General features: G+C 42.2%; 1 protein-coding gene across 3 annotated transcripts in view; it reads right to left on the reverse strand.

Moving 5' to 3' along the window:
* bmp2k (BMP2 inducible kinase) overlaps positions 1–13678 on the reverse strand; it is a 63502-nt gene that overhangs the window by 11751 nt on the left and 38073 nt on the right. The window contains exons 7-14 of one of the 3 annotated variants that reach the window (XM_084056191.1): positions 10548–10680; positions 7850–7953; positions 7671–7750; positions 6654–6802; positions 5648–5886; positions 4418–4549; positions 1552–1775; positions 147–319 (exon numbers count right to left, since the gene is read on the reverse strand). In XM_084056191.1, coding sequence (XP_083912317.1) covers positions 147–319; positions 1552–1775; positions 4418–4549; positions 5648–5886; positions 6654–6802; positions 7671–7750; positions 7850–7953; positions 10548–10680 — 1234 coding nt within the window. Of the gene's footprint in view, positions 1–146; positions 320–1551; positions 1776–4417; positions 4559–5647; positions 5887–6653; positions 6803–7670; positions 7751–7849; positions 7954–10547; positions 10681–13678 lie in introns of all 3 variants that reach the window. The other 2 variants (XM_084056190.1, XM_084056189.1) reach the window with 2 other exon arrangements.

Here is a 13678-nt window from a genome sequence, read left to right on the forward strand (position 1 = left end):
CATTTATTGTCTGTCTATTAAAGAGCCGGAGAGACCCCTGTTACTGAACAAACAGTCTATAGCAACAATTACTATCTGAAGTCTTTTTCACACAAAAAAAAATATTATTTTGTGGCTTGATGGTAAAAGTCAAATAGGCCACTTGCTTGCTCTGAGCATGTCAAACTCGCGGTCCAGGAGCTCCTCCTCTGTGAGTTTGGAGAAGTTGTCCTCTCCGAAGGGGTTCCAGCCAGACATGTCCGGAGGGTTGCTGACCGTTGCACTGTTGCAGGTCTGAGAGGTGGGCGTGACCGTGTCCGTCCCAAGGAGAGGAGTTCTGCTGCAAGAGAGGAAACATCAAATCACTTTGTGGTTTAGGGTCACGTCACAGCAGCACACATGGGCTGGGCTGTTCAGATGCTGTTAATCAGTCCCATCGCTGCATGGGGCAGGGTATTGGATGAAAAAGAGACTGAAACGTGCCATTTGTATTTGTATTAATGTCTTCGAGGACCATACAAGTGGTATGTATGTATTGCCTACTTTCAGGTGATAAACCCACCTCCTGCTGATATCTTTGTCACATGAAAATTAGGTGAATTTTGTTCATAAAACAACAGGACTATTTTCAGCCAAACTTTCTAAATCAATCGTGGATTTTAAGTGCATTAAAACATTAATAAAATCACTTTGAAACACAAAAAAGCCGGTTTCAACCAAAAAAAGTGCCAATTAGCGTCTGCGCTCAGCATCAGCCCTGAGCGCATACACTGATTTGTTCCACTTTTTGGTTTCTGCAAAACGCCCAACCAGCGCTTGGGGCCAGACCGGTCTGTAGAAGACACATGATAATGTGAATTTATCACGCGACTGGGATGGTTTACCAGGGTAGTAAACCAATGGTTTCCTGGGGGGAAAAAAAACAATAAAAAGAAAAACTAAAACTGTAGGCACACACGAGTGTGCGTGCGCACGTGTGCAACATTGACCTAAAAGAATGATCCTTGAGGGAAACACTGAAAATAATTTTGGAACACCCTTCTGCATTCCCAGCAGCAGAACTGTACCTTCTCTCACACCGACACCTGACCCTACGCCTCATTCAGCAGAGCATCGTCGGGGTTGGAAAGCATTGAGGAGGATGCGGTTTGAGTGGCGGGTGGAGGAGGAGGGGTTAGAGCAGTGGTTTTCAACCAATGGTCCTTGAGGGAGGTCCAGGGGGTCCCCAGCGAAATTAGTTAACATAGCGTCACAATCATTTTAACCGCTTAGCTTTGGCTATTCAAAAATAGCAGATCTACAAGCGCATAGCGCGGCACTCGGTGCCGCGCTATGCGCTTGTAGATCTGCTATTTTTGAAAAACCTTGAAAAAGTGAGCATATCTTTGAATATTTGTATTTTTTTCAAAGCCAAAAAAATTACTGATATCTTTGCTTCTGGCGGTCCCTGGCACAAAACATTTTCAAATGGGGGTCCGCGGCCAAATGTATATCAATTTAGGGGTCCTTGGCATGAAAAAGGTTGAAAACCACTGGGTTAGAGGATTTGTTTGTTTGTTTGTTTTTTTTTACCTCGGGTTAGTGTATGAGGGATCCACAGGGGAGGGTCCCCCTCCAGCCCCGGTTCCGGCCGCCACGGGTGCTGCGGCGGAATTATAGGAACCCAGGGGGAGCTGGTATTCCAGCGGGGAGGTGAGATAGGGGAGAGGTTGATGTTGATGATGCTGCTGTTGCTGTTGCTGTTGTTGTTGCTGCTGCTGCTGCTGCTGGACAAAAGCCTGTTGATACTGGTGCAGCTGTGATGGAATGGAGAGAGGAGGGGGGGGGGGGGGAGAGGACACGGGAAGGGGAGGAGGGATAGGACTTGTAGATCACATGATGCACGATGATGACGACCACTTATTGTTATTACATGTTGTTAAAGACAACTTGGTGGTTGGAGTGGAGAGCCGTTTTGGGTGTGGTTGGGATGGGTGATTGGGTGAAATAAATGCCACCCGAGTTGTTGGAAAACATAGTCGAACATTATGCTGTACTGAGCTCTCTAACCATTTTAATTCAGGGTTAAGGGATGTCCACACCAAGAACGACAACTATTAAAGACAACTATAATGATACTGATGTAAGCATCCACACTGCTAAACGATAACGTTCTGTAAACATGTTGAACGTGAGCGACTTGGCGTCCTGTGAACTGGGATACATTTTGGCTGATATCTGTCACTGCGTGTACTCCTACGGATTGGGGTGGTGCCTGTCTGCGGAGCAGGAGAATGTTCAACGGGAGGAGTAGGACAAAGGCGCTCGGTGCCGAGCGCGTAGCGCGGCACTGCAATATTTGTTTGAAAAATCATGAACAGTTGTGCAAATCTTTGAATATATGTTTTTTAAAGCGAACATTTTTAACTAAAATCTTGGCTTCTGGGGATTCTACAAATGTGTTCTAAATAAAAAAAAATGTTTTTAAGAAAATGTACTTATGTTGCTATAATATCAGTGGTTCTAAAACTTTTTTTCATGTCAAGGCCCACCCAAAATGATATGTATTTGACCACGGACCGCCATCTCACAATATTGTTGTCCAGGGACCCCCAGTAGGGTGTTAATTTACAAAAAAAACAGAAAGGTTAGAATATGGAGATAAGAGATGTCTTTTCGACAACAGCGATATATAGCAACAACTAAAATGACACGAGGCGTTCCCAGGTTGAAAGTATATAACAAGGTATAGGTGTAACAGGTCTAAATGGGTTAAACAGATGGTAAGCATTTGGTGGGAAACCAGCAAAAAAAGAAAAAGAGCCGTGTTTGCAGTGCGTTGATGCAGTACGTACGTAAATAGCAGTCTCGGATATTTAGACAGAGCTGGCAGAACATGCCAGTGTCTCGAATTCCAAAACTGCCTGGCACGAAAAAATAGGGTGTTTCTACTGAAGACGATTGTGTGTCAGGTATTTGGAGCAGGAGAACGGGGCCATTCTTTTTTACATATCGTCACTGTCCGGCTGAAAACTTGCGTCTCCATTATTTCCACAAGACTCAAACTTGGACATGGTTTTGTGATTCAAGGAACATGAACTGAAATCTCCTCACTATCCCTTCTCTAAGCTGTTTTACCCAGAAGTCTGATGTCAGCAAATGAAGACATAACACATGGAGGGTTGTTGTCGAACTGTGCAATGAGTGAAGTTTAAGGAAAACATGACACCACCCAGACATACATACTTACAGTAATATTGATGTTTGACCTATAAAAACCATAAAATCATTCACGTCACAAACACAACATTTCTTTGAATTTTTAATTGAATCGACTAATCCAATGTGATACACAGTCAGCAACATCCATCCTTAGACTGTGGACGTGTAGCTTGATTTATATTTGTCCTACGCCGAAAATAGCCAATCTACAAGCTCACATTAATCTGAATGAATACAATCCTAACGAAAGGCTGCCGTGTTAAGTGATCAGATGGTTGGGCCCCTGTGCATTTTCAGAGCATGTTTATTTTGTTTACATTAATTGTTTTTTCATATCGTCTGTCGGGTGGAAACCTCATATGTCCAAAACTGTTACTTTTCAGGATTCAAATGAAAAAATAGCAAAAGCAGCAGATCTACAAGCTCAAAACGTGGTTTTGTGAGACGCTGTAGCATGATCAAGTAGGACATTCATTTATGTAAAAAACACAAAAGTTAGAACAAGGAGATAAGTGGTTTCTGCCCGACAGCAACAATACTAATGTTATAGTATCATCATTAAAATCTTAAGTGTTTTGCCAATAGGCTCTATGCACAGCAGCCATATTATCACTTCCTTGACAGGTGTTACCAATGATACTAATGAAGGCTCTGTTCCATTTAGTCTAGCACAGTGGTTTCCACGACCCCCTTAACTCTGAGAGTGTACAAATGGAACCAAATGGACCCTTACGGGTCCATTTGGTTCCATTTGTACACTCTCAGAGTTACACACCTGTAAGGGGCCATTTGGAAGCCCATGAGGGTCCCTGGACCCCAACTGTAGACCCACTGGTGTAACAGAGTGTTTCCAGTGAGCCAACATGCACAATATCAGCACCCTGACTCTGTTTGACCAGAATGGAACAGAGCCTTCATTAGTATCATTGGTAACACCTGCGAATGTCTTCATAATATGGCTGCTGTGAATAGAGCCTATTATTTTGGGGCACACTTGCAATAGACCATATTCACACGGCGGCCATATTGCCATTAAGTCAATGAAATGCCACCCCAGTTGCCACCCCAGTTGCCACAGCAACGTAATGTTAAATTCCAAAATGGCCGCCATGTGAATATGGACTATACCCTTCACGGGTTGAGAACCACTGGCACAGGATGTTGCAGTGAACTGGTCCATAGAGGATGTTGCAGTGCCAGTCAACTGGTCCAGCAGTGTGATGCATCGTGTTCTCACCATAGCGGCGTAGTGGGCCTGTGCAACCTGCTGCTGGTACAGAGGCTGCATCATCAGCTGTTGTTGCTGCTGCTGCTGCTGCTGTTGCTGCAGCATGGCCTGTTGCTGCATCTGGATGGACTGCTGGACAGCCTGTTGATACTGACAAGGAGAGCGAGCACTCAGAGCCAACGCCACAACATGCCACACAATATGGCCAGTTTTTGTCCAAGGTTATTCCAAGTTATGCATGTTTCCTTAGTTAAAATATATTTTTTATTTCATTTGGACCATTTTTTCAATTTCAGCTTAACTCTTTGACTGCCAGAGTATTTTCATAAAGTACTCCCACAGTGCCAGCGATTTTCGATGTGACGTTTTCGCAGATCTCCGATCGCGCTTCAGTACGATGTGATACACGAAGACGATGACTGATCGTCACCCAGACTAAAGACAATAGAAGTGGAGCTCTCCGTTCGTTTTTTAAACCGTGTGAAAAAACGTGTTTTTCCCTATTCTGGCCTAAAATGACCGGGGAAAAAAAATGAGAACCGGAAAGGGAATCTGCGTCATGAATCCGGAACCCGGTGAGTCTGAAGGAATCAGAAAGTGAAACTGATGATGAAATATAAACAGAATAGCGCGATCACAGTAAAAAGTAAAAACTCTGGATTTCTCGTTCTGGCACTGAGGGCATTCAGAAAAAACTCGGGATAACTCGGGGCTTGGCACTGAGAGAGTTAAATGTGTTTTTTGAGTGAATTTGCTAGGTTAGTTTACTTTTTATTCTTTGAAAAGGCTTAGTTTTATATTAGTCTTTTAGTAATTTCATTATCTTATTGTAATATATTTAATATAACTTCTTTGTATTTTTCACTAGTTTTCGTTATTCCGTTCATTTTAGTTAACGATAATAACCTTGCAGTGGTCCAATATTGTTCTTTATCGTCTATATCAGGCGAAAACCTTGTATGTCCAAAACTGTTACTTTTCAGGAAATGGGGAAAAAAATGACCTGTCTTCCAATATAGTTATTACTTAGTCATACACTCTTGTTAATACTATTCAGTGGTTCAATATTTATAAATCCAGACAAACTTATCCATTTTCACTTAACCGATCTACAACCTGACATCGTGACGCAAACTAGCTCTTGGAAGACGAAGTAGGGCATTCATTTGTAAAATAAAATGAAAATAATATGGAGATACAAGGTTTCTGTCTGACAGCGCCGTTATGGTCCTATGGTACCTGGAGGTACTGCAGATGTTGTGCGTTGGCCTGCTGCTGCTGCTGCTGCTGCTGCTGCACCACCGCGTGCTGCTGCTGATGGTGGAGCTGTTGGAGACGCAGGTCACCTGGCTGGAGCTGCTGGAGGACGCGATTCTGCTGATGGGAGGGCTGGGGCTGAGGCTGGGGTTGAGGCTGAGGCTGAGGCTGGGGCTGGGGCTGGGGCTGCAATGTTTGCTGTCCAGGGCTGGGAGTGGGAGCTAGACATCATACGACACACACGGTGGAAACGCACAATCACAATCAGGACGAAAAAGTGACTAGGGATGACAAATGAACTACACATTTCATTTCACATTAAGAACACAAAAGGCACAGGAGACTGAATTGCAAGATGTTTTTGTCTGCGGACCTTCTTGAAAACAAAAGCGATAATGACTGTGCTACATCCTAAAGAAACTCCTAATGGCAATTGCTTGCACCTGGTAGCTGATTATAGCAGGGGAAGATGCTCTTCGATAGGCTCCGTGCATTTGTGTAGTCCCCGTTTCCCGAAGGTGGGATACCCATTTCCTGTTCTGGTTCATTTTCCCATAGCTTTGTTTGATTGGCTCCTTCATATGCGTTTACAGTTCAAAGCTGCTGCCATCAAACCAAGTTATGGGAAAATTAACCTGAACTGGAAATGGGTATACCACCTTTGGGAAACTTATCCTATCACAGCTACTTGTTTACTAGTCTCATGTAGCTAGACGAACAGAGTTCTTTGCCTACTGATATATCTGGTGAATTCTAAATTCAATGTAATTGCTAGAACAGACCCTTAAAGTTCAATTTGGTTTCATTTGTACATTCTCAGAGATAATTTAACACTGAAGATTTTACAGTGTAATTGGAGTCCCAGAGATAAAAAATCGTATCAAATTGGGGTATCAAACTGGGGGGTCCTTGAAATTATAAAAATATTAACCAATTAAATCCTACACACATCAAATGTGTGTAGGAATGTACTGGATGTGTTAGGTACCTTTCTGGCCGTTGCTGACAGGTGCTGAAGGCACCGTCATCTTGACGGGGGTGACGGTGTTGGCCAGGGGCAGCACGTTACTGTTGCCTGCTTTTGGTCTCTGTCTGGGAGCGATTGACGTTTCTGTCGGCCCAACAGACTCTGTTATTCTGGGGGGGAGAGAGAGAGCAAAACGTTTGGTCTGATTGCTCTTGTAGGATACAGCTTTATTTACTGTGTACACGAAAATAGCCGATCTACAAGTTGCAGTGCAACACCTTGTGAGCTTGTAGAACATCTATGTTCAACATCGTCGTACGATGAAGTACAAATCGGGCTTGACGCCATCTTCCGGCTCCCACAAACATAGAGAATGGTGTTAAACTACCAGTATTAAATGATGCATTTGAAACTTGGGTGAAAATCTCTCATATATTTCACAGTTTAATACTTGCGTTTATAATTTGCTTCACGTAGGGCTGGGCAATAATGGATTTCTCCAATATAATTGGGGAAATATTCGTATTCTCATTTTTATTTTTACCTTTATTTACCCAGGGGATGTTCGCTGAGAATGAAATCTTTTTCAGGAACGCCCTGCTTCACACTCACACACACAAACTAACATCTGGGAGCTGACCAAGATCACCCAGATTTTTTCTACCAGTCTGGGGAATCGAACCAGGGCAACCTTTCGGGTTACGAACTCACTCCTCTAACCTTTAGGCCACTGCTGCATCGATCTACAGTATAAGACAAATTCATTTTGTGTGGAGGTGTGACGTCAGTAAGTAATGCAAATAAATCATGGAACAACATTGTTAAACTATGTCATTGAAGAAGCTTAATGAATTGGGGGAAAACAACTCTGTGACCCGCGGGGTAACGAAAGTGACGTCAGGACTAATGTGCTCTATTGCATACCGTAATGTTTCCTAAGTTTAGTATTGCATTGCACATACCACTAAGTACCTTCATTTGCTATTTTCAGAACAATTTAGGACATTTTTGTGGTTAAGTGGTTCAACTACTCCGTACCTGGCTTTCGTCATACTCTTCTTAGCAGCGACCTCACTGGCTGTTAGTGGCTCTGGGAGGGAGGTGGGGAGAGGCGAGCTCTGAAGGGGAGGACAACACAAGACAGTCTTACTGTTACTAAACCAAACGAACTCGATCAATACTTCTGAACACATGACGAACACACGTGGGTGACTTACAAAGAGATTTGGCACTGGACAGTCCTTCCCGGCCAACTTGAAGGCAAAGTAGGAGACCTGGTAGATGTCTGGTCTGTTGTCGTGGTCGGGCTCAAGCATATATCCTGAGGATTGGCAAAGACAGATGAAGGTCATTTAACCACAGCTGCTCGAGAACGATGGTTCTCGAAAGTTTTCATGTCAAGGACCCCTAAATTGATACTGTATGTGTTTGGCCTGCGGACCCCCATCTGAAAAAATTATCGTGATGCTATATAAGCACATTTTGACATTTTGACAATGCATTTCAGCGTCTTATATATTTCACACGTCATTAAAAATATAGCCACCAGCTGTGAATTGTTAACAACATGCATGTTTAGTTATTATTCTTTTAATTTGGAATATTTACCCTGATAGCATAAACATAAAGTTCATTGACATGTATCTACAAGTTGGTTTTCATACTGTACTGAAATCAATCGAAACCTTACGGCTTCCTCTAAAATAAAATTTAAATACAAACTACTGCATGCTTTGAATATACTGTCTGTGACATGTAGCATCCACCTTTGGCCACTTGGGGGAGCCGTTTGTCAAATAACGTCCATGGCACATATTGTACTTTAGAAAAAACATGAGATCCACCTACTCTCTGATAAAAGAAGAAGAGGTACATGTTTGGGAAAGTAAGCCGTTTAAAAATAGTTGTCAGACTGACGGCCACGTCGAGACTGACAGCACAGGTTTGTACTTAAATGTTATGGCGTGTTTGTACACAACAAAGACAGCGTGGTGAAGGCCTACACGTCCGCTTGTCTGCGACCAAAGAACCAAGCACACAAGGCGTTCACACAAGGCGTTCTCAAAAACACAAATAATGGTTAATGAATAAAACAAACTGTCTATCACCGTTTCTCAACGTCAGGTCCAGGGACCACCAGGGGTCCAAATGGACCCTAATGGGCCTGTAACTCTGAGAGGAAAAGAAACGCTGAGGATTTTCCAGTGTCGACTGGAGGGATCAAATAAGGATCAGTGGCCTATGGCAGGGGTCGGCAAATACGTTTGGCTAAGTCCAAGCCATTAGATGGTTGGGCCAGAACATAATCAATGTAATGAGGCGATTCTTAGACATGTTTTCTAAATCCTAACAGTTTTTTGAAAAAAATGAAAAAAAGATTTTTCAAAAATAGCCCAAGAAATCTAAAGTGACACAGATGCGTTTCAGGTCTTAATGGGTTAAGAACTGGAACTTACGGCTTATATACATATCTTATATACAATAACAACTATATGACATACTATGTATTGTATAAACTATATAATAACATGATATAAGTTAATAAAGTTTAAAATGTGAGTGGTATAACTGCACACTGATAGAACTGTGTGTAGTCAAATGTTACAGGTGTGGATAGAAAAGATTAGGTAATCGTTTAGTGCAGGCCACATCCTTTAAATGTTGCACTTGAGGACATTTAGTTAATTAAAAGGTTAAAAAAAGAACATTTTTATCTGGACCCAGACAGTCATACTCCCTTTTGAACAGAGATAAACGAGCTTGTTCATAGAATAGGAGCTCAAGGTCTTTTCTTGAATATGGTGAGACTGAGAAACAATGTAAAACACCTGCCCGTCATCCACTCTCAACACGGATAAAAGCATTTTTCAGGTCATTACATTATAGCATATGTAGGACAGCCAGATATTGTAAATTATTTACAACATAATTTACCGGGCCAGATATTATCGCTGACGAGCCCACGGGCTGCATATTGCATATTACCACTGGGCTTAAAGGCATATTCTTGAAATGAAAAAAAAAAAAAAAAAAAGGTTTGCAATCACTGATCTAAGTAGTCAGTAACTAGTATGGGAATATGAGCAACCTTAAAGCAGTGGTGGAAGAAGTACTTAGATTTTACAAGTAAAAGCACTGTATTTACTTGAGTAATATAGTACATATGTATTGGCATCAAAATGTACTTAACTCACTGAGTGCCATTAACGTGTTTCACGTGTTTTTAGCGCTATGGCTCAACGTGCCATTAACGTGTTTGACGTGTTTTTGAAAAAATTAGCATAAAAATGAAAAAAACATTATTTTTTTTTGAAAAACATGTTCAGAACCCAAGATATCATCATCTGAAGGTGTGCAGCTCCATCCACTCCTTGTTTAACTTAGAACTGAAAAAGGCTGTATCTCGCTTCCTAAGCACTTTTTGTTTTCTGTGAAAAAAACTCTGGCACTTTTCAGAATCAATTCTGAAATAATACTGGCAATCCTGGCACCACTCAATGAGTTAAAGTACTGAAATTAAAAGTATTCAAATTAAAAGTATTCAAGTAAAGGTATTCCAAATTTGTCAAACCGTTTTGAAAATAGCAGATCTACAAGCTAAAAAACGCATCGCATAGCGAGCGACACGTTGTGAGCTTGCAGATAGGCTATTTTTGAATAATTGGTTAATGTATGTTTTGTAATAATAAACACAATCTACAAACTAAGTAACGTGTAACAAAAGGTTTCAAACCATTGTAGTGGAGTAAAAGTTCAAATTTATCTCTGAGATGTAGTCGAGTAGAGTAAGTAAAAGTACCTAAAAAATGTACTTGCGTACAGCACTTGAGTAAATGTACTTAGTTACTTTCCACCACTGCCTTCAAGTGTGTTGAGAAACAGTGTTAATTAATGCAGGTTGGAACGTCTACTTACTGATTAAGCAGTGCAACTTCAAGGAGAATTTGGAGTTATCCGGAACAATAAAGGTTCCGTCACATATGGCGACTTGACTCTCCCCGAACGGAAGCGTGAAGAAACACAGCTTGTACAACAAGCATCCAAGTGCCTGCAAAACAGAGCCATAGGTACGTCATTACATGCAATACGCGTTCAATTATTTACACTGACATTCATACATAGTACATAAGCCGCCATCCACATCAGTTCCTAGACTAAATGGCGCTTTTCCGCTGCATGTTGTGGCTCAACTCGACTCCCTTTGTTTTCCATCCGGCAAAAGTAGTGCCTAGTAATACATTTTTTTGTATCACCTGTGTCAAGGTTCCAAGTGATAGCAAAATGTGGCGTGAAAACTGATATATAGATATAGCTTGTAGATCTGCTATTTTTTGAAAAATCTTGAAAATGTGTGCATATCTTTGAATATGTATATTCTTTTAAAGCAAACATTTTTAACTCAAATCTTTGCTTCTGGGGGTCCCTGGAACAAAATATTTTGAGGTTGGCGGCCAAACGCATATCGTTTTGGGGGTGCTTGACATGCAAAAGTTTGAAAACCACTGATATAGAAACATGTTCTTCAGAATACTGTTGGAATTTAGAGGGCGTTTGTAGGAGAGGTACTAACCGCAGTGCAAAACAAAGTACCTGGTACCAAAAGCATGTAGAACCTAGTCAAGTCAGGCCTGTACCAATACATACAGAAGTGCCATAATGTAACCATGAGTATGATGCCTGACAATATGTCTGTGGAAAACAATCAGATGAAAAAGTGTTCAACTCTGAACCCCAAGTGTTAATGAAATAGAATTGTCAGCATGACACTGCATTTTTCACATTAATACAAAATAAAGACGTACACATAAAAAGAAATAGAGCTACGTGGTTTAAGAGTGATCAAAGGAATTTTAGAGACATATCTGTTAATGTTCAGGGGTAAAAACTACCCAAAAACCACCCAACAAAAAAAAACAGACAGTGCCCAGTGGCATGGCCAATTAGCACACCGACAGCATGTTCCTTGTGAGTGGCGCCTTCCTGTCTCTCTACACTATCCTGTCTAATTAAAACACTAAAATGTGTCCTCAGAACAAGACTGAGACTGAAGTCTAGAGTCTGTGTTGCTTCTGACACCCAACTGAAATTGTCCGACGGGTGGTTCTATAGGAAAAGTCACAGGGGTCACCAAAGACTGATATTTTTGCCCAAAGGGTGGCGCTAGAGAGGTCATTGGCTCTCTCACATGTTATATGTGAGTGAATTGAATTCATGCTCCCTGGAAGATTAACTCTATATATTATATAGAGTTCACCTAACAGGGAGCCTGTATCTTTTTGGGGAGTAAAGTGTGTGTAAGTGGACTTTTCTGTGTAATGGTGGTGCTAGAGGAAAAGGCCATGGGGTCACCAAGGTCAGTAAGGGTCATCCTCTGGGAATCATGAAGGTGCACACATCATTCCATGGCAATTCAGCCAAGTAGATTTCTAGATAATTGTTTTGGACCAAAGTGGTGACCAAATAACCAACATAGACATCCTCAGAGCCCCTCTGCTAGAAGGGCTATAAACAGCCTGGCATCACAAAATGCAGTCATAATTGTCTATTACAGCTTGGCTAATACATAGAACAGAAGAGAGAAGGTAGATGCGCAGACAGGACGCCCTTTGCTGTCCTGCCCAAGGCTGCAGCACAAACAAACCCATTTTAAAACCAGTGTCTCAGGGCCAAGTGGATATATGCCATCCCTTGGACATTTGTGCTTTAATTAGCAGCATAAAAGATTGTGCAAGACAAATAAGGCAGAGAGAGAGCCCATGTGACACGATCAAACTCGTGACTTGATGAAGTTGGGTAGCACTGCGCTTATGACACAATGGCACAGGAGCGTACCAATGTTAGTTACCCAGTCTGCACTCTCGCATACCCCAACCCAAGCCCTAAGCTGAGGGAACATAGGCCTGGCCCCTTAATTGACACATCAACAGGCATATTAGAGGCTATCTGCCACAGTTTCTTGTGTCATCATGTTGCGTCAATTTGCACCACTCCTAAAAAGGTTTTTCTGATTGTCTAGCTGCGTATCACACCTTCAAACAACCCAGGACACCTTCACAAGCACACATCAAGGTGTTTGGCGGGTGTAATTAAGGCTGGGCTGCCCTGTGGAACTCTGACATCATGCTGATGACACGGCCGGATGGTGAGACTAGTCGTTAATGGTTTAACCGGTAACCTAAGAATTTCTTAGGTTACCGGTTAAATTATACTGTTAAATGATTAAACACTACAGTTAAATTGGTAATACAAATTTAAAAAAGTGACAGCTGGAGGTAGATATAGCAAAATGGACGTGAATCGCATCTTCCTTTATGATCACTGCCCATGGTGCTGCCTTAACAAGTAAACACAGGGGGAAATAACGGGCCGTACACAAGTTAGCAGGCTTGTAACAGTTTCACGACCGCAAATGGAGATTAGCTCCGGACAGACAGACAGACAGACAGACAGACCATCTTCTATACGGCTAGGAGGCACGCAGTAAAAATGCCGTTTAATGGATGTCCTTCTGGTTCAACCGGATAGTGCCGCTGCTTACCTCACATACTGTACATGGCGGCAATGTATCGGCTTTGAATCCAGCTTAGGACCGTCACCCCTTCTCTGTACCCTTGGTTTTTCTCTCTCTCTCACACACAATTTTACTGCTTACTTAAGCAGAAATACCGCCGACACCCAGTCAATGAACTGGCCAAGATAGCGTGTGTGTGTGTGTGTGCTCAAAACCCAGACAGTGTTATGAATGAACGTGCTGAATGTTTTATGGGGGGAAAGAAGGCACTGAGGGACAGATTGTGGAGGAACACAGCCCGGGGCGGGGCAGGGGCTGCAGGGCTAGAATAACTGCCAGGGTGCAGACAGGCTCAACCGGCCCTGGAGGCCCCCCCCCTCCCTGCCAACAGCTTCCTCCAAGGCACACCAACACACAACAAGCAGTCCCATACAAATAGTAGTGGTGCAACAGTTGATTGAATTAATCAATTATAAAAAAATAAAAAAAGCTGATTAAAATAATGTAATGTATACATTTTGTATTCTTCTTTTTT

Source organism: Gymnoscopelus microlampas, assembly GCF_963454915.1.
Source record: "Gymnoscopelus microlampas genome assembly, chromosome: 4".
Taxonomy (NCBI): Eukaryota; Metazoa; Chordata; class Actinopteri; order Myctophiformes; family Myctophidae; genus Gymnoscopelus; species Gymnoscopelus microlampas.